Consider the following 20,971-nt stretch of genomic DNA (forward strand, 5'->3'; position numbering starts at 1 on the left):
CTGCTTGCATTGGTAAAGAATTTTGAAATGCCCAGGTCCTGCTGGGAAAACCTGCTTTCAGCCAGACAGGCAAGACAGCAGAGTTTGGGGAGGTGGTGAGAGGGAGAGAGGGAGGAGAGTTTTCAGGCTACCTCAGGGCTTCACTGCCTAGCCATGCCCAGCTCCGGGTTCTTACCCTTCTCTAAGCACCTGTTTCCCCAAAATACAATGACACAGAACCCAGTGCTGAGGGTCCCATAAGGCTGTGATCAAGCAGGGCACGGTGTCTCATGCCTGTAATCCCAGCACTTTGGGAGGCTGAGGTGGGTGGATCACCTGAGGTTGGGAGTTGGAGACCAGCCTGACCAACATGGAGGAAACCCAACTCTACTAAAAATACAAAATTAGCCGGGTGTTGTAGTGGGCTCCTGTAATCCCAGCTACTTGGGAGGCTGAGGTAGGAGAATTGCTTGAACCTGGGAGGTGGGGGATGCAGTAAGCTGAGACTGTGCCACTGCACTCTAGCCTGAGCGACAAGAGTGAAACTGTCTCAATAAAAAAAAACAGACTGTGATCAAATCCCACTGGGAGCACACAGGCGGCTCAGCTGCTAGTCTCAGGGAATCTTAAGGGGCCGAGCTAGGTTTCCCAGTGCTTTGCACACTGGGCTGGCCCTGGATCTTCTCATCGTCCCCCTAGCAAAGAGCACAATAACCAGGCTGTCCCTGAAGGCAAGGAGAGGAGATCTGCCTTTCCCAAACCTGGCGTAGGAGGCATGACTGGGAGGAACAACTTGGGACTCAGCCACTGTCAGGAGACCCTGGCTACCACGCCAGCAGGCAGGATCCACTCATGCAAGACTTTTCCGAGCCTTCAGTGGGCACAGCACATCTCAGCCAGCCCACAGCCTGACGCATGCCAGCTTGGTTTGCTCTCCAGACACAAGGCTGCAGATGGAATGGCAGAGTGATGGGCAGGGCTCACTAGGGAAAGGAACTTGGTAAAGTAACCCTATCACTTCCCGCCCAGTAGGCAAGAAAGGGTACAGGTGAGCAGGGCACAGTGGATCACACCGGTAATCACAGCACTTTGGGAGGCTGAGGTGGGGGGATCACCTGAGGTCAGGAGTTCGAGACCAGCCTGACCGAAAACAGAGAAACCCCGCCTCTACTAAAAATACAAAATTAGCCAGGCATGATGGCGCATGCCTGTAATCCTAGCTACTCGGGAGACTAAGGCAGGAGAATTGCTTGAACCTGGGACACGGAGGTGGTGGTGACCTGAGATCATGCCATTGTACTCCACCCTGAGCAACAAAAGCAAAACTGTGTCTCAAAAATAAACAAAGACAAAAACAAAAAAGGAGCACTGCACCAACTTTTTAAGCTCCCTCACTCGGCCCGTGCCTGCAGAGCACCTGCTTAGCGCCAGGCCTGTGCTGGACAGAGCCGACTGCCGTGCCTGCCCTCGTGGTGCTGGCGCAGAGAAAGACCTGAAGACAGGAGTTTGAGACCAACCTGACCGACACAGTGAAACCCCACCTCTACTAAAAGCACAAAGTTAGCCGGGCGTGATGGTGCATGTCTGTAATCCCAGCTACTCAGGAGGCTGAGGCAGAAGAATCGCTTGAACCCAGGAAGGCGGAGGTTGCAGTGAGCCGAGATCATGCCACTACACTCCAGAGTGGACAAGAGTGAAACTCCGTCTCAAAAAGGAAAAAGAAAAAGAAAAAACAACAGCATAACTTGTGCTACCGGGTACGAAGGTGGCAAGTGACTAAGTAGGGGTGAGCGGCAGAGAGAGCGGCACCTAGCGGAATGTTCGTGCTGGGTAGGCAGCACAGTGAACACAGAGGCCCGGCAGTGGGAACCAGCAAGCTGGGCCTGAGAATCAGGAGGGAGATGGATCTCGGCAGCAGTTGGGGACCAGAAGGCGGTGAGGTTCCCAGAGAATGGCAAGGGCCACAAGGCCAAGAGCCAGGTCCTGACATCTCTCCCCTGGTTCCCTTGAGCAGACCAAAGTCCAGTTCAAGGCCAAGGGCAGTGGGGAGGGGTGGCTCACAGGGCCTTGCCATGCACATTCCACACAGGAACAGTCCCAGGCACCCAGAGTTTATGGGGTGCTTCTCAATGAGGGCAGGGTTCACCCGTGGGCCACCAAACTTCCTGGTGGCTGTGGTCTCAGGTAATGTTTAAACTTCTATGGCCAGAAGTCATGATTCACTGGGAACGGTCAGAATCAGGGCAACCTGGGCCACACCAGGCATCGCCGAAACCAGAAGGGGACGAAAGCCAAGCTGCAGGGGCCTTGTCTTTGGACATCAGACCCCACAGGAGGAGACAGCCACACCACAGCCAGTGGGGTGCCACGGCCACGATGGCAGCACCACCATCACCCTCATTTTATAGATGAAGCCACCAAGGCACAGAGAGGGAAGTCACTTTAACAAGTCCCGGGCCAGTAAAGGGTGGCAGCCTTGCTCTGAGAATGGTCATGGAGAGTCAGCTTCCAATCCCTAGGAACCCTGTGGTCCAGGGTATCCCCAAGAAGATCCCACAGGCCCCAGCAATCACCCAGAAATAAAATGTGTTCCGGCCGGGCGCGGTGGCTCAAGCCTGTAATCCCAGCACTTTGGGAGGCCGAGGCGGGTGGATCACGAGGTCGAGAGATCGAGACCATCCTGGTCAACATAGTGAAACCCCGTCTCTACTAAAAATACAAAAAATTAGCTGGGCATGGTGGCACGTGCCTGTAATCCCAGCTACTCAGGAGGCTGAGGCAGGAGAATTGCCTGAACCCAGGGGGCGGAGGTTGCGGTGAGCCGAGATCGCGCCATTGCACTCCAGCCTGGGTAACAGGAGCGAAACTCCGTCTCAAAAAAAAAAAAAAAATGTGTTCCTTTTCCTCTCTTGTTAGTAGGGCATCCTACATCCCACCCACCTCCTCCAGCCAGGCACCTATGCTGCTTAATCCTTGGCCTGGAGGACACTCTAGACTGCCCATCATCTGCCAGCACCACCTCTTGCCTGGCACCATGCCAGCCTCCCCCACTTGCATTTTGCTCCCTGCCTGTCCCTCCTGAACACAGCAGCCAGTGGTCTCCTACCATCAGCTCCCGAGGCCTGAATCCTCAAAATGCCTGCCAGTCCCAGTCCTTCCTGCCTCCTGGCCCCTCCCCAACCTCAAGCCACCCCTCACTGCTGTGCTAATGCTGTTTCCCTACCTAGAATGTTCTCTCTGGGCCCCCAACGCAAAGGTGAATCCAATAGACACTCACAGGCTGAGGCTCGGGGACTGAGACCATGTGAGGTGCTCACACTGCCTCCCTGGCGATCATCTGAGGCCCAGCACAGAGTGGGCACCTACTTGAAGCAATACAAGACTGGAGCCTGGCCATGCATAGTGGCTTATACCTGTCATCCCAGCATTTTAGGGGGCCAAGATGAGAGAATCGCTTGAGTCCAAGAGTTTGAGACCAGCCTGGTCAACATAGGAAGACCTCATCTCAATTTAAAAATTTGCTGGGTGCAGTGGCTCATGCCTCTAATCCCAGCCCTTTGGGAGGCCAAAGTGGGGGAATCACTTGAGGCCAGGAGTTCGAGACCAGTCTGGCCAACATGGTGAAACTCCCATCTCTACTAAAAATACAAAAATTAGCCAGGCTGGGTGGTGTGCACCTACAGTCCCAGCTATTTGGGAGGCTGAGGCAGAAGAATTGCTTGAACCTGGGAGGCAGAGCTTGCAGGGAGCCGAGATTGTGCCACTGTACTCCAGCCTGGGTAACAGAGCAGGACCCGGCCTCAAAAAAACAAAACAAAAAAAGAGACTGAAACTGCCATGATCAGGCGGGGATAGGGGTGCAAGCTGGGAGGCAGGAAAGGGCCCCACCCATGTGGGACAGCCCTGGAACGCCCTTTTCCTGCATCCCCTCAACCAGCCCAAAAGGATGCAACTATGTCTCCGTTGCTACCATACCTGCAACACCCATCCCCCCAGCCCTCCCAGCACCTACTCCTGCCTCCTCCAGGGCACCGCCCCAGCACTGGCCCCAGCAAGTGGCCCTGTAGTCCCTTTTCTTCCGACAGCCACAGGGATCTGGTCAAGCCACACCTCCGCCTAAGGCTACATTCTCCAAGAGTAGGCTCAAGGGTGGGCTTTAAAGACAATGCTCTCATGTGCTCTAAGGCAAGTGGTAAGGAAGCCTCAGCTCCCTCCTCTGTAAAGTGGGGACAGATGTCAGGAAGCCATCATCCATTCATCCAGGTCAGGCACCAGTTAGGTCTGCCCTCCATGTTCCCGCATGGCCAAGGCTCTTTGCTTCTTCTCTCCCCTCCTCCCCAACATGTATTAAATAACGTGTTCTTCAAGGCTAACCATAAGGTAATGTTATTATCTTCACTGCCCAGACAGGAAACACAGCAGCGGTCCCTCCCTAGAAGCCGGGATTGGAACCTGAGCAGTCTCTGCTCCAAGCCTCCACCCAGCAGGTCAGGCTCTCCCAGTGGTGTGGCCAGGGACTAGCAGCATCACCAAGGACTCAATAAAAATGCAGTTTGTCTATACTGCAAGGCTACAGTAATCAAAACAGCATGGTACTGTTACCAAAACAGAGATAGAGACCAATGGAACAGAACAGAGGCCCCGGAGGCAACACAACATATCTACAACCATCCGATCTTTGACAAACCTGACAAAGACAAGCATCGGGGAAAGGATTCCCTGTGTAATAAACGGTGTTGGGAAAACTGGCTAGCCATGTGCAGAAAGCTGAAACTGGACCCCTTCCTGACACCTTACACTAAAATTAACTCCAGATGGATTAAAGACTTAAACATAAGAACTAACACCCTAAAAACTCTAGAAGAAAATCTAGGCAAAACCATTCAGGACATAGGCGTAGGCAAGGACTTCATGACCAAAACACCAAAAGCATTGGCAACAAAAGCCAGAATAGACAAATGGGACCTAATCAAACTCCACAGCTTCTGCACAGCAAAAGAAACAGTCATTACAGTGAATTGGCATCCAACAGAATGGGAAAAAGTTTTTGCAGTCTACCCATCTGACAAAGGGCTGATATCCAGAATTTACAAAGAACTAAAACAGATTTACAAGAAAAAAACGAACAAGGCCGGGCGCAGTGGCTCACACCTGTAATCCCAACACTTTGGGAGGCCGAGGTGGGTGGATCACGAGGTCAAGAGATCGAGACCATTCTGGTCAACATGGTGAAACCCCGTCTCTACTAAAAATACAAAAATCAGCTGGGCATGGTGGTGCATGCCTGTAGTCCCAGCTACTCAGGAGGCTGAGGCAGGAGAATTGCTTAAACCCAGGAGGCGGAGGTTTTGGTGAGCCGAGATCGCACCATTGCACTCCAGCCTAGGTAACAAGAGCAAAACTCCATCTCGAAAAAAAAAAAAAAATACAAAAAATTAGCCAGGTGTGGTGGTGCTCGCCTATAACCCCAGCTACTCGGGAGACTGAGGCAGGAGAATTGCTTGAACCTAGGAGGCAGAGGTTGCAGTAAGCTGAGATTGCGCCACTGTACTTTAGCCTGAGAGACAGAGAGAGTCTCTGTCTCAAAAATAAATAAATAAATAAAAAAGAAAGCACCTGGCATGCTGGTCACAGCTGAGGGCTTGCAGTGTGGGTGTGTAAGTGTTCACAGAGCCGTTTTCCAACTTCCTCACACACGTGGAACACGTGAATTCAATGTCCAATGACAGCCCGGGACCCAAGTTCCACCCTCCACCTCTGGCTTCTCCTGGTCACCACACCTACATTCACTTCCTGCTGAACCTCGGGCCACCCCACCTTACCTGTTTTTGAGAAGATAAGCTGCAGAATGAGAGGCCGCCGAGTGACGATTCCTGACCCGCGGGGAAGGAAGTCCCTGTGAGAGGGGAAAGGGACAGAAATTACTCATTCATCCAGATCAAGGGACAGGAAGTGTGACAACACGTGGTAGGGCAACTCTGTCTTGCAATTTGGGCCACCTCAGCAAAGACACCAACCTCAGCTGGGCCCTGGGGAATGCTCTGGTCTTGGAGGGTCCTGAGGCGTGAGGAGCTCAGGAGGGTCTGCATCAAGAGTCATGGTGACCAGAACCATTTCCCTCTGGCAGGCTGTGCCCTACCCCCAGCACTCCCAGGGGGCCCATTCCCTGACATGTATTTGTTAAATTTCCCCCATACCCAAGAGATCAATGCATTTCCTACCTGTTTTAAATCAACATAATGCCACATATATACACGTAAAATACAAGGAAAGTTATTGATGGCAAAATAGTTTGTTTCGTGTCCAGAAAAGTCACATCTACAGAAGCAGAAGGTAGGATCAGTGGACACCTGGAAGTGGGAACAGGGAGTGACTGCCAATGGAGGGAAGGAGCTTTCTGGGGTGATGAAAATGTTCTGAATCTGGACTATGGTGATGTTTACTAAAATTAACTGGAAAAGCCTGAACAAGATAGTAAGACCCCATCTCTACAAAAAATAAAATGAAGTAAAATTAGCTGGGTGTGGTGGCCCATGCCCATGGTCCTGGCTACTTGGGAGGCTGAAGTTGCCCTCCTGAGGATGACAAAAAGTCCGAGGGCCCTGCCTGTCACGCAATATGCCCAGTTAACGCTGATGCCTGAGCTGTACTCTCCTCCCATCAGCCTCCCATTTGGGTACGCTGCGAGACTCTATGTCAAAAAAAAAAAAATTACGATAAAATGACTAAAGACCACTAATTCTGAAATGGATCGATTTCGTACAATGCAAATTACCACTCAATAGAGCTGTTAAAGAAAAATACATAACCTGGCCAGGCACAGTGGCTCACAACTGTAATCCCAGCACTTTGGGAAGCAGAGGTGGGCGGATCACTTGAGGTCAGGAGTTTGAGACCAGCCTGGCCAACATGGTGAAACCCCATCGCTACTAAAAAATACAAAAATTAGCCAGGCGTGGTGCCAGGAGCTGTAATCCCAGCTACTCGAGGCTTAGACAAGAGAATCGCTTGAACTCGGGAGACGGAGGTTGCAGTGAGCCAATACCAGGCCACTGCACTCCAGCCTGGGCAACAGAGCAAGACTCTATCACCAAAAAAAAAATTAAAGAAAAATACATATCCTATGTCTTTCACAATGGAACAGTGTCAGGCACAACCACCCCAGAAAATGTAAGGAAGTAGCCTGCACTGACTTACAGTGAATACACCAGGATTCCATCAGGAAGGAAGACAGGACGTCACCTGTACCCTCAGAAAGGAAAATGAAAGCTTTCAGTTGGGCACTGAAGGAGGAACAGTAGGCTTAGAGTACATTAAAGGCTCAAAAGGAATTCTGCTGTTTCACGTAATATGGTGAAAGGCTCTAGGCAATTTCTTTCTTTTTTTTCTTTTTGAGATGGAGCTTCCCTCTTCTTGCCCAGGCTTAAGTGCAGTAGCACAATCTTGGCTCACTCCAACCTCTGCCTCTGGGCTTCAAGCGATTCTCCTGCCTTAGCCTCCCGAATAGCTGGAATTACAGGTACGTGCCGCCATGCCCAGCTAATTCTTTTGTATTTTTAGTAAAGACAGGGTTTCACCATGTTGGCCAGGTTGGTCTTCAACTCAACCTCAAGTAATTAACCCATCTTGGCCTCCCAAATTGTTGGGTTTACGGGTGTGAACCACCACACTCAGCCAGCACCAATAATTTCAAGCAGGTTTTATACCAAGATGAATGTCTGCATTGTTGAAAATTTATATAGGACACAGGACCACTGGTACTGTACAGCTGTGTCCTGTATAGAATGAGACAGATCCTGGGTCCCTGACCAAGCATCCTGAGTCCCTGACCAAGCGCCACTAATACAACCATTCCCAGCTGGCGGGTGGCCCTACCCATGCTGGGAACCCCTGAAGGGCGTGCTGGAGGGTTCCAGGAGAACTGTTTCTCAGCCAGGGCTGGACACTGGAAATTCCTGGGGATGTATTACCCAGTGGGTGGAGTCGGGGGAGATGATGTTCTCTTGCCACACACCCTGAACGATGGGTTCCAGCCCCGTCAGCTGGGAGGCTGTTCCACCTCTTCTGAAGCACTTCCTCTGGCTGGGTGCAAAGACATAGCAGTGACCACACAACGGGTCAGTCCAAGCACTCGGGGGGCTTGCAGCCTGGACTGCATGAAAAAAGGGATCTTGACGGGCAACAGGGCTATGAAGGCCCCCATGGGGGTGCTGCTGGCAGAGCAGGGCAGTGAAGTATTGGAAGTGAAGTAGTCAGCACTGGGAGTTGGGGGGAGGTGGTGCTGGGGATTACGATGAGGCAGCTGGTCATCACTGTTACAGCAGGGCCACCAGCTGGGATTGAGGGATGGATTTTAACAAATGTAAGCTTTGGCCATATTATTAACAAATGTAAGCTTTGAAAATCCCCCTCTGGCTGATGCAGGAAAGAGGATGGGAGCAGGAAGTAGGTGGGGGGACCGCTGTGGTTCAGGTGAGTGACATCAGGGGCAAGACCAGGGAGATGGCAGGCGGGGGCATGGAGGGCAGTAGACAGGCCCTAGGCAGATCCAAGGCTAGTTTGGGAGGTAGATGGCCACTACCTGGGAGCAGACTGGACGGAGAACAGCCAGGAGGGTAGAAGGAGGCAAGACAGAGGGGAGACCCTGGAGGACAAACCCTGGCCTTTGCATCCTGTCTTTGCAGCCACAGGCACTCTCCAGGTCTGGGATGCTACCTGTCCTCAAGCCACCCTCCTGAGGATGACAAAAAGCCTGAGGGCCCTGCCTGTCACGCAACACACCCAGTTAACGCTGATGCCTGAGCTGTACTCTCCTCGCATCAGCCTCCCATTTGGCTGATGAGCAGCCTGAGGCACAAAGAGGATACCAGACTTGGAAAAGGTCACAGCTCGAGGCTTACATGAGAAGAAGTCAAGCACTGTCACTGGCTCCTGAGCACTTGGGAGGTGCTGGTGACACTGGCACCAACATTCTGATGGGGTGGGTGCAAGGAAGACACACCACGGAGTACGAGGGGTTGGGGTCTAGGATAACTGGAGAGAACTCTCTGAGCAGGGGGACGGAGGGAACAAGCTACGTCAATCAGAAGGTGGAGTGACTGCAGCGAGGCAAACAGTGAGGGGACTCCCCAGTGCAGGTCCCAGAACCTAAAGTCATCTCTCAGCACGGGCCCTTGCCTCCCCTTCACAGCAGACACAGTAGACCCCAGGCCCTCCCAGGGAACTAACTCTATGAGCAGCACATGCAGCTCTGGCCCTCCCAGAACCCAGGCCACCTAGCTCACAGGTAGGGACCTGAGAGGCAGGGACACTTGGCATCTTGCACATCAGAGATGCAGCACCTTAGGCAGGGCATGGTGGCTCACGCCTGTAATCCCAGCACTTTGGAGGCTGAGGCGAGCAGATCACCTGAGGTCAGGAGTTCAAGACCAGCCTGGCCAACACGGTGAAACCCCATCTCAACAAAAAGTACAAAAAAAGGCTGGGTGCAGTGGCTCACACCTGTAATTCCAGCACTTTGGGAGGCTAAGGTGGGTGGATCACCTGAGGTCAGGAGTTCGGGACCAGCCTGGCCAACATGGTGAAATCCTGTCTCTATTAAAAATACAAAAATTGAGGCCGGGCGCGGTGGCTCAAGCTTGTAATCCCAGCACTTTGGGAGGCCGAGGCGGGTGGATCACGAGGTCGAGAGATCGAGACCATCCTGGTCAACATGGTGAAACCCCGTCTCTACTAAAAATACAAAAAAAAAATTAGCTGGGCATGGTGGCACGTGCCTGTAATCCCAGCTACTCAGGAGGCTGAGGCAGGAGAATTGCCTGAACCCAGGAGGCGGAGGTTGCGGTGAGCCGAGATCGCGCCATTGCACTCCAGCCTGGGTAACAAGAGCGAAACTCCGTCTCAAAAAAAAAAAAAACAAAAAAAAACAAAAAAAAAAAAATACAAAAATTGGCTGGACGCGGTGGCTCAAGCCTGTAATCCCAGCACTTTGGGAGGCTGAGGCGGGTGGATCACGAGGTCAAAAGATCGAGACCATCCTGGTCAACATGGTGAAACCCCGTCTCTACTAAAAATACAAAACATTAGCTGGGCATGGTGGCACGTGCCTGTAATCCCAGCTACTCAGGAGGCTGAGGCAGGAGAACTGCCTGAACCCAGGAAGCGGAGGTTTCGGTGAGCCGAGATCGCGCCATTGCACTCCAGCCTGGGTAACAAGAGCGAAACTCCATCTCAAAAAAAAAAAAAATAATAATAATAATAAGCTGGGCATAGTGGTGGACACCTGTAATTCCAGCTACTTGGGAGGATGAAGCACAAGAATCGCTTGAACGAGAGTGGGTGGGTAGGTTTCAGTAAGCCAAGATCACGCCACTGTACTCCAGCCTGGGTGACAGAGTGAGACTCTGTTTCAAAACAAAAACAATAACAATACAAAATATATATATATTAAAAAAAAAACCCTAGCTGGGCATGTAACCACAACCACTTAGGAGGCCGAGGCAGGAGAATTGCTGGAACCTGGAAGGCAGAGGCTGCAGTGAGCCAAGATCGTGCCACTGCACTCCAGCCTGGGCAACAGAGTGACGTTTTAAAAAAAAAAGACAAATGCAGCCTGTCAGAAACCATGGGGTGCTGGCTAGACACAGAATCACCAGCAGCAGCAGTGACGGCATGTGCCCCTTGAAACAGTGCCCCAGCTCCACCCTTTCAATGACTATTTCTCAAGTGTACAAATGGAAGATGTCAACGATAAAACAACATGAGAGCGACGTGTGATAAAATCACATCCTGTCTGTCCAGTGAGTCTGACGTTCATTCCTTTTCATGGTCGAATCTGTCCATTGCCACCAATGGACTACAGTTTGCTTGTCTATTCACCACTTGATGGACATTTGGGGTCTTCCTAGCTTGAATTTATTACAGATAAAGCTGTTCTGAGCATTCTCATATGTGCCTTTTGTAGACACATGTCCTTGTTTCTCTTGCTGAGTCACAGGGTGGACCTGAACTTGAACCGGCAAAGCTCGTCTCTGGAGATAGAAATCGGGGCAGTGGTTCCCTTTTGGGAAATGGACTGGAAGGGGCATGAGAAACTTCTGAGACTAGGAAGAAGTCCTGCATCTTGATCTAGCCAGTAGGTCCCAAGGTAAAATCATTTATTAGAAAATCAAAACGGGCCAGGCACCGTAGCTCACGCCTGTAAATCTCAGCACTTTGGGAGACCAAGGTGGGCAGATCACGAGGTCAGGAGTTTGAGACCAGCCTGGCCAATATGGTGCAACCCCAGCTCTACTAAAAATACAAAAATTAGCTGGGTGTGGTGGCGTGCACCTGTAATCCTGGGGAAGGCTGAGGCAGGAGAATGGTTTGAACCTGGGAGCAGAGGTTGAAGTGAGCCAAGACTGCGCCACTGCACTCCAGCAGCCTGGGCGACAGAGCAAAGCTCTTTCTCAAAACAAAACAAAACAAAACAAAACAAAACAAAACAAAACAAAAAAGAAAGAAAGAAAAGAAAAAAGAAAATCAAAACTTGGAGCAGTGGCTCACACCTGTAATCCCAGCACTTTGGGAGGCCAAGGTGGGTGGATCACTTGAGGTCAGGAGTTCGAGATCAGCATGGGAAACATAATGAGCCCCTGTCTCTACAAAAAGTAATTCACTGCGCGTGGTGGCTTTCCCCTGTAGTGTCAGCTACTTGGGAGGCTGATACAGGAGGATCACTTGAGCCCAGGAGACTGCGGCTACAGGAGACTGAGGCTACAGGAGACTGAGGCCATGACTGCGCCACTGCACTTCAGCCTGGGAAACAGAGGGAGACCCTGTCACCAAAAAAAAAAAAGAAAAAGAAAAAGAAAAAATCAAGATATACATTTAAGATTTATGCGATTTACTATATCTAACTGAAATCTCAGGAAAAGGTAACACGTCAGGGAGAAAACGTCTGTGAAGATTCAGATACAAAAGTACAGGGTAGACATTCCGTTAAAATTAGCCCACAGATTTGTTACAATCATGTTAGTTTCCCAGTAAGATGAAAAATTCCGCTCTCAAAGAATTGTAAAGCCCAGAAAAGGAGAACTAGTTATATATAAATTACGTTCAACCTAAGGAAGCTGATTGAAAATTTATTTTTTCAATCAGCTTATATATAAGATATATGGCTGGGCTTAATGGCTCACACCTGTAATCCCAGCACTTTGGGAGGCTGAGGTGGGTGAATTACTTGAAAGCCTGTCTCTGTAAAACTATAAAAATTAGCCAGGCCTGGTGGCAAGTGCCTGCAGTCAGCTACTCAGGAGGCTGAGGCAGGACAATCACTTGAACCAGGGAGGTGGAGGTTGCAGTGACCCAAGATCACACCACAGCACTCCAGCCTGTGCAACAGAGTGAGACTCTGTCTCAAAAAAATAAAAATAAAAATTTAAAAATGTGTATTTACATATAAATTATGGCCTACCCATGCCAGTATGCAGCAACAGACACACAAAAAGAAAGAGCCTGTCTTTTCTAGACATGTAACTCCCTTACGGGTGTACTAAGTAAGAAAAAAAAAAGGTTGATACTGATCAGTTTTATGGCAGAAAAAAAAAAAGAAAGAAAAGGAAAGGAGGAAGGAAGGAAGGGAGGGAGGGAAGGGAGGCAGGGAGAGAGGATGGAAAGATGGAGGGAGAGAGGGAGGGAGAAAGGAAGGGAGAGAGGGAGGGAGGAAGAAAGGAAGCAAGGAAGGAAGGAAGGGAGCGAGGGAGGAAGGTAGGAAGGAGAAAAGGTACAAAAGAAAGTCTGTGCTCCGTGACTAAGACAACCAAAGAGAAATAAAACAGGACCCGAGGAGGCTGGGGCCTGGCAGAGAGGGAGCCATTCCATGTTCTCCGCCATCTTTGAATTCTGCATCATACGCATTACTGAGTCCAAAAAAATTTAGAGTAGCTAATAGCTATTCAACACTGACTATGCCAAGCAAGGCATTGAGAACTTTTCATGGATTATTAACCTTTTTGTGTTGTTTTTAAATAGAGACAGGGTCCTCTGTTGCCCTGGCTGGAGTACAGTGGTAAGTAAGGTCATGGCTTACTACAGCCTCCAACTCTAGGGCTCAAGTGATCCTCCCGCTTCAGCCCCCCAAGTAGCTGGGACCACAGGTACCTACCACCACCTTAAGTTTTGTTTTTTGTTTTGCTTTTTAAAGAGACAGAGTTGGCTGGGTGCGGTAGCTCACACCTGTAATCCTAGCACTTTGGGAGGCCAAGGCGGGTGGATCGCAAAGTCAAGAGATTGAGACCATCCTGGCCAACATCGTGAAACCCCCATCTCTACTAAAAATACAAAAAGTTGCTGGGCGTGGTGGTGTGTGCCTGTAGTCCCAGCTACTCAGGAGGCTGAGGCAGAAGAATTGCTTTAACCAGGGAGGCAGAGGTTGCAGTGAGCAGAGATTGTGCCACACTGCACTCCAGCCTGGTGCTGGCGACAGAGTAAGACTTTGTTTAAAAAAAAAAAAAAAGAGACAGAGTCTCACTGTCGCCCAGGCTGGAGTGCAAGAGCACAATCTCAGCTCACTGCAACCTCTGCCTCCCAGGCTCAAGCAATTCTTCTGCCTCAGCCTCCCAAGTAGCTGGGATTATAGGTGCCCATGACCACGCCCACATAATTTTTTAATTTTTGATAGAGACGGGCTTTTACCATGTTGGCCAGGCTGGTCTCGATCTCCTGACCTCAAATGATCCACCCGCCACAGCCTCTCAAAGTGCTGTGATTGCAGGCATGAGCCACCACAACCAGCCTACTTCAAAAGTTTTTTGTAGAGGTGAGGTCTCACTATATTGCCCAGGCTGGTCTTGAACTCCCTGCAACAATCTCACTGCACCTGCCTATTAACCAACCTATTTAACCATGACCAGATCCATTAAGATGGGCCTGTAGGTTCCATTTTACAGATCCAAATGAGGCCCAGAGGGTGGGGGCCTGTCCAAGGTCACACAGCATCTAGGGGTGGCCTGAGCTGTCTAACCACCAGGCCACCTGGCCTTCTGAGCGAGCATGTCTTAAGCAGACTCTCCAGTAACTCCCAGCCAGGGCTCAGCTTTGAACCTCTGGTGTTTGCCTATGCTGTCCTGTGACTCTGCTTTGGTTGTGTCTGAGGCGCCAGGCACCGTGAGGACAATGGTGATGCCCCAGACGCCACCAGTGCCCAGCACAGACAAGGGACAATCGCAGCTTCAGAAGAACTCTCTCTTGGGCAGGAGTGATGCCCAAGAGAGTACATAGAGCTGTGGGCACACGCAGAAGGAGACTTTCTGCGCCTGGGGTACTGTAATGAGCCGGGTGCAGGAGGGCACAGCCTGGGAGACAGAGATGCAGCCCTCAGGGGAGAGTCTGAGGACAGGGCAGGGCAGGTGCAGAGGGCCTTGCATGCCAGGCTGAGAGTGCCAGGAGCCCTGGGACTCATCCAATTTTGCTTCTAAAAGTTCCCAGACTGTTGCGTGCAAAGGGCAGCAACATTCACCATCAGCCTGGACTGTGTCCAAAAAGAGCCCCCCAGAAATCTCCTAGGAACTTGGTGAGGAGGGCCTGGGCTTTCTGGGACACAGCAGCAGGAGTACTCTGAGCCTTCCAAACACCGCCTCCGAACTGCCTCTGCCCAGAACACTGATTGGCCTCTTAGCTGGAAGTGACATTCTAGCCTCTGTCATCTACTTCCTCTTCCCTGATTCCATCCACATCTGAGAGTACTGAAAGCTGCCTACCCCTCTGCTCTCTCCTTGCTGCTGCTACAATGCCCTCTGTGTACCCTGGCTGCCCTGTGTTCCAGTCACTGTTCGGCCACTTCTGTGCTGTGTGACCCTGGGCAGGCTGCCTTGCCTCTCTGGTCTAGGTTTCCTGGTCCGTAAGACAAGGTGACCTTGCCAAGCTCAGAGTGATCCTGCTCGAATGACATTTTCTCAGAAACTTGTCTCACCCTCATCCACAACTCTGCCTCCTTCTCCCCGCATGCCTCATTGTTCTCTGTAGAACTAACATACATGCTAAATGTCACTTAGCAGTGTTTTGTTCTGACTCACAAACAGACCCCACACCCACGTCTCAGCTCCCCAAGGCAGGATCCTCCAACACTGTATCCCAAAGCGTACAGTAGGGCTGGCACATAAGAGATGCACAATTAACCATGTATTTTACTAACTTTGTGTGTGCGAAACGGAGTCTCATTCTGCCACCCAGGCTGGAGTGCAGTGGTGCAATCTCAGCTCACTCCTGCCTTAGCCCCCCGAGTAGCTGGGATTACAGGCACCCAAAATCACACCTGGCTAATTTCTTTCCATTTTTAGTAGAGACAGGGTTTTGCAAGGTTGGCCAGGCTGGTCTCAAACTCCTGGTCTCAGGTGATCCGCCTGCCTCAGCTTCCCAAAGTGCTGAGATTACAGGCGTGAGCCACCATGCCTGGCCTTATTTATTTATTTTAGAGGCAGGATCTCACTCTGTGCCCAGGCTGGATCAGCAGCACAATCACAGCTTACTGCAGCCTAAAACTCCAGGACACAAGCAAGCCTCAGTCTCAGTCTCCTGAGTAGCTATGACTACAGGCAGGTGTTACCACACCTGGCTAATTTTTTTTTTTTTAAGAGATAGGGTCTTGCTATATTGTCCAGTCTAAATTGCAGTAGCATAATCATAGCTCACTGCAGCCTTTAACTCCTGGACTCTAGTAATTCTCCCACCTCAGCCTCCCAAGTAACTGGGACTGCAGGCATTCATGACCATGCCTAGCTAATTTTTTTTTTTTTTTTTTTTTTGCATAGACAGGGTCTCTCTAAGTTGCTCAGGCTGGTCTCAAACTTCTGGCTTCAAGCAATCTTCCTGCATGGGCCTCCCAAAGCACGGGGATTACAGGTGTGAGCCATCGCACCTAGCCTAGTACTATTATATCATTTCAGTACCTGGCCTCTTATCTATGGGCCCAGGCTGGACTCCAGAGTCCTGGCCCATCCTCCCACCTTCCCCAGTGAACTTTCTTTTTTTTCTTTTTTTTTTTTTTAGATGAAGTCTTGCATTGTCGCCCAGGCTGGAGTGCAGTGGAGTGATCTTGGCTAACTGCAACCTCTGCCTCCTGGGTTCAAACAATTCTCTGCCTCAGCCTCCCAAGCAGCTTGGGTTACCGGCGCCTGCCACGATGGCCGGCTAATTTTTGTATTTTTAGTAGAGACAGGGTTTCACCATCTGGGCCAGGCTGGTCTTGAACTCATGATCTCGTGATCCACCCGCCTCCGCCTCCGCCTCCCTAAGTGCTGGGACCTAGTGACCTTTCTAAAATGAAGATCCTGCCTCGAAGCCTCTCTCTTGCAGAAGCCAGCGACCAGTCCTAGCCCAACCTGTTCAGTCCTACTCCCTGTGTTGACCCAGCCCCACCCCCTGCACCTGACTCCTCTGAGTTTTCTCTGGCACTGCTGTCCTTCAAGCCTTTGCAGAGGCTATTCTCTCAGCATTCCCCATAGGCCCTGCCTACCTGATGTGATGGGTTTCGCCCCTCCCTCCCAAATGCACATCCCTCCCCACTCTCAGCAACATGGCCTCTGATGGAGGTCTAGGCCTGTGACATGGCAGGACCTTTGCACTTGGCTGGTCACTGCTAGATGCCCAGTACTTAGAACAGTGCCTGGCAGACAGTGGGTACTCATTAAGTGTTTGTTGAATGGGTGGGAAGGATATAGACTGTGGAGCCAGGCAGCCAGGGTTCAAAGTCCACCTCGGTCCCTCCTGGGCTGTGTGGCCCTGGATAGGTCACCACCCTCTGTGGGCACTGACTTGGCCATCCATGAAATGGGAGGACACTTCCTGTCTGCCACAGAGGGCCGCGCCACCTGCTTGACCTGGCTCAAGTCACTTCAACCCACCAGAGTGGGTTTCTGAGCTCTAAAATGGGCCACCTCTCCCTGGAAGGGGATAAGGGCTCCAGGAAGGCAGTAGGGGACAAGCAGGGAAGGGTACAGGTGGGAGGTGGCACCCAGCAGTGATGGGAGAGGTGCCAGGTCAAGTCCAACAGATCAGAAGCCCAGGCTGTTTATTTACTGTCTTTTGAACAGACCACAAGGCTCCACCAGGCGCCTTCTGACTTCCAGTCCCCATGAGGGTGGGGACTGCTACGTGCAGAAACGATGCAGGCTCAAACCCCGAGCCTTCCCTTGGGAGGGAGAATCAACAGATAAGCCCACAGAGGTGAGTCAGCATCGTGGCCCAGAGCCAGTGCCCCAGGGCCAGCCACCCCTTACCCGTGCAGCCTGGTGCTGGCAGGGCCTGGCCTGGACCCTGGGCTGAGATCCCTTCCTTGTCTCTTCAAGTCAGAATGTAGCTGGGAGGTCTCACGTAACACCACAGGCAGACTTTAGCATGGTGCTGGCCACAGGAAGAGCCATCGGTAGAAGCCCACACTCCAGAAGCCCACACTCGCACCCTGGCCTCTCAGGACTCTGATAAGAGCCACACAAGGAATGCTGGCCTCCCAACAGGCTGCCTCTAACTCATCTTGGGCAACATCACAGCAAATTCTCTGACAACCACAGCAGTGTTGGAAGTCACAAAAATGCCAGAGCCAAAAGCCCCATTTCACAGATGGGTAGACTGAGGCTCGGAGTCTTGGGACTTGCCCAGGATGCTCAGCGAGGGAGGAACAGACGTGGGTGGGACACCAATGAGGCGGACTTGCAGTCACCTGCATCCACCTCGGAATGGTTCTCTGTGGCGCCACTGAAGCAGAAGTGGGGATCCATGCCCAGCCTCCTGTGTCCACCTCAGTACCTGCCTTATCCTTTCAACAGTAGCCATCAATCACCCAGCAAGGATACCCAAGCCTTATAGCACCCAGGCCACACAGTGTCTGCAGATAGGCACCACTGCATCTTTGTGGTCACCCAGGGAGGGGACACGCCCCTCTTGAGGCTGCAAACCTGGGGCTCGCCCTGGCCCTCACCCCCACCTCATCCAGCCTCGAGTCCTGCCAGCTTCACCTCCACATCAGGCCTGATTCTGCTCAATTCCCTCCATGTTCAAGGCTGTCGGCATGTCCACTGTCACCTGCCTACACCAGTGCAGTCGTGCCCTTGGTCCCCACAATCTGCATCCCACCAAGCAGCTACAAGGTGTCTGTGCACACAGTGTCATTGTAAACCCCTTCTTTGTTAAGAGCCCTCCCCGGGGTCCGGCTTCACTTGGAATAAAAGCCAAACTTGGGCCAGGCGCAGTATCTCATGCCTATAATCCCAGCACTTTGGGAGGCCGAGGTGGGCAGATCCCATCAGGAGTTCAAGACCAGCCTGATCAACATAGTGAAACCCTGTCTCTGCTAAAAATGCAAAACAAAACAAAACAAAACAAAAAAATTAGCCGAGCTTGGTGGCTTGTGCCTGTAATCCCAGTTACTCAGAAGGCTGAGGAAGGAGAATCACTTGAACCCGGGAGGCAGAGGTTGCAGTGATCGGAGATCGCACCACTGCACTCCAGCCTGGTGACAGAGTGAGACTCTCTGTCTCAAAAAAAAAAACGCCAAACTTTTCCCTTTGGCCCCCCCAGCCATCTGTCCCATCAACTCCCGGCTCTCAACTCCCCACCCTAATCTGTCTTACTGGCTTTGCTCCAGCCACAAGTGCCTCCTCCAAGTTCCCCAAACACAGCCGGCACTGTCCTGCCCCAGGGCCTTTGCACGGGCGGCTCCTGGTGGTCAGCTCTGAGCAAACTGCAGCCTCCCTGACCCCCATATAGGAAGCTGCTCCCCTTCTTTTACACACCAACCCGCTCAATGCACAGTGCCACTCACAGCTGGCATCTTCCGGCTCCTGATGTGTTCACCCAGCTGCACTCTGTCCTTGCCCCCCACCTCAACATCCTATTAGAAAGGCAGCCACGTGGGCGCACAGTCCTGCAATCGGCCCATTCTCTGCTCTCTCCCCAGTACCCAACCAATGGCCAGGCAGTAGGCAGATGACCGATACCTGCAGAACAATGGGCCAAATCTGCCATTGTGCAGATGAGAAGACTGAGGCACAGGCAGCAGCTTCTCCTCTTCCACAATCCACTCCTGGCCTCACTCCTCCTCCATTCCCAGCCCAGCAGCCCCTCCCTGCTCAGGAATCCTGTAGCTCCTGGCCCGCCCTTGGCACTCAAGCCGTGGCATCATCACCTGCTCCCTGGTCTCACCCAAGGGACAAGCCAGGCTAGAAGCAAAAGCAGGAGGTGACCTGTGGCAATTCGTGGTGGTGGCTCTGGGACTCTCCAGACCCTGGCTGGAATCCAGTATTTCCTTTCTGGACAAGATGGGCGGGTCAGGTCACCTCTTGGTGCCTCCATTTCCTGATCTGTTATGTGGGGATGATACTACCTGCCTCAGAGAGGAGGTGGAAGGGTATGTGAAGCTCTTACCACGATATCCAAAAGAGAACCCGACCAATCAAAGTAAAACTCAGGCTGGGCGCAGTGGTTCATGCCTATAATCCTAGCACCTTGGTAGGCAATCTCTTGAGCCCAAGAGTTTGAAACCAGCCTGGGCAACATGCTGAGACCCTGTCTCTAGCATTTAAAAAAAAAAGGAAAACTCAATACAATCTAAGAGCATGACCCGTCTCTGCTCATAATCTTAGAGAGTTCCCAAGTGCTCCCCATGGCCCTGTCACCTCTGTGCCCCCCTCCCCTTCTACCTCCTCCCTCCCTCCCTCCAGCCACACTGGTAGTCAAGAAACAGCAAAAAGGCCCGGTGAGTTGGCTCACACCTGTAATCCCAGCACTTTGGGAGGTTGAAGCAGGTAGATCACCTGAGGCCAGGAGTTCAAGACCAGCTTGACTAACATGCTGAAATCCCGTCTCTACTAAAAATACAGAAAAATTAGCAGGCTGTGGTGGCATGTACTTGTCCTCTTAGCTACTTAGGAGGCTGAGGCACGAGAATCATTTGAATCTGGGAGGAGGAGGTTGCGGTGAGCGAGATTGCGCCACTGCACTCCAGCCTGGGTGAAAGAGTGAGACTTTGTCTCAAAAAATAAAAAAGAAACAGCAAGGAGGCCAGACATTCCTGTCACAGGGCCTTTGCACATGCTGGCCCCCTGCTTGGAATGACCATCTCATCTCCAAGTATTTCCACAATCCTGGCTACCACTGGTCACCGAGGACTCAGTTCAGATGTCACCTCCTCAGAGAGGCCTGTCCCCTTCTGACGCTGCCTCCTCCTTGTGTTGCCCTGTTTTCCTTCCGCACACAGCACTGCCCAATAGCTAGTACCTTTCTGGTTTATTTGCACTTTTTTTTCAGTTAGGATCTCACTCCGTCATCCAGGCTGGAGTGCAATGATGTACATCACGGCTCACTGCAGCCACAAACTCCTGGGTTGAAGCCATCCTCCTACCTCAGCCCCCCGAATAGCTGCAACTACAAGAACTTATTTTATTTTTTGAGACGGAGTCTCCCTCTGTCGCCAGGCTGGAGTATAGTGGTTTGATCTCGGCTGACTGCAACCTCCACCTCCCGGGTTCAAATAATTCCCTTGCCTCAGCTTCCCAAGTAGCTGGAACTACAGGTATGCACCACCATGCCCAGCTAATTCTATGTATTTTAGTAGAGACGGGGTTTCACCATGTTGGCCAGGATGGTATCGATCTCTTGACCTTATTATCTGCCCACTTTTGCCTTCCAAAGTGCTGGGATTACAGGTATGAGCCATGGGCCTGGCCATGTTTTGTTTTTTTTTTTTTTTGAGACGGAGTTTTTGCTCTTGTTACCCAGGCTGGAGTGCAATGGCGCGATCTCGGCTCACCGCAACCTCTGCCTCCTGGGTTCAGGCAATTTTCCTGCCTCAGCCTCCTGAGTAGCTGGGATTACAGGCACGTGCCACATGCCCAGCTAATTTTTTGTATTTTTAGTAGAGACGGGGTTTCACTATGTTGACCAGGATGGTCTCGATCTCTCGACCTCGATCCACTCGCCTCGGCCTCCCAAAGTGCTGGGATTACAGGCTTGAGCC

General features: G+C 51.6%; 1 protein-coding gene across 13 annotated transcripts in view; it reads right to left on the minus strand.

Moving 5' to 3' along the window:
• The window catches only part of DNM2 (dynamin 2), a 110,806-nt gene that overhangs the window by 67,930 nt on the left and 21,905 nt on the right, over positions 1-20,971 (minus strand). For all 13 annotated transcript variants that reach the window (XM_039465968.2, XM_039465974.2, XM_039465972.2 and 10 more), the window contains exon 2: positions 5,802-5,875. In XM_039465968.2, the coding sequence (XP_039321902.1) occupies positions 5,802-5,875 (74 nt within the window). The remainder of the gene's footprint in view (positions 1-5,801; positions 5,876-20,971) is intronic.

This window comes from Saimiri boliviensis, chromosome 14, assembly GCF_048565385.1.
Source record: "Saimiri boliviensis isolate mSaiBol1 chromosome 14, mSaiBol1.pri, whole genome shotgun sequence".
NCBI classification, from domain to species: Eukaryota; Metazoa; Chordata; class Mammalia; order Primates; family Cebidae; genus Saimiri; species Saimiri boliviensis.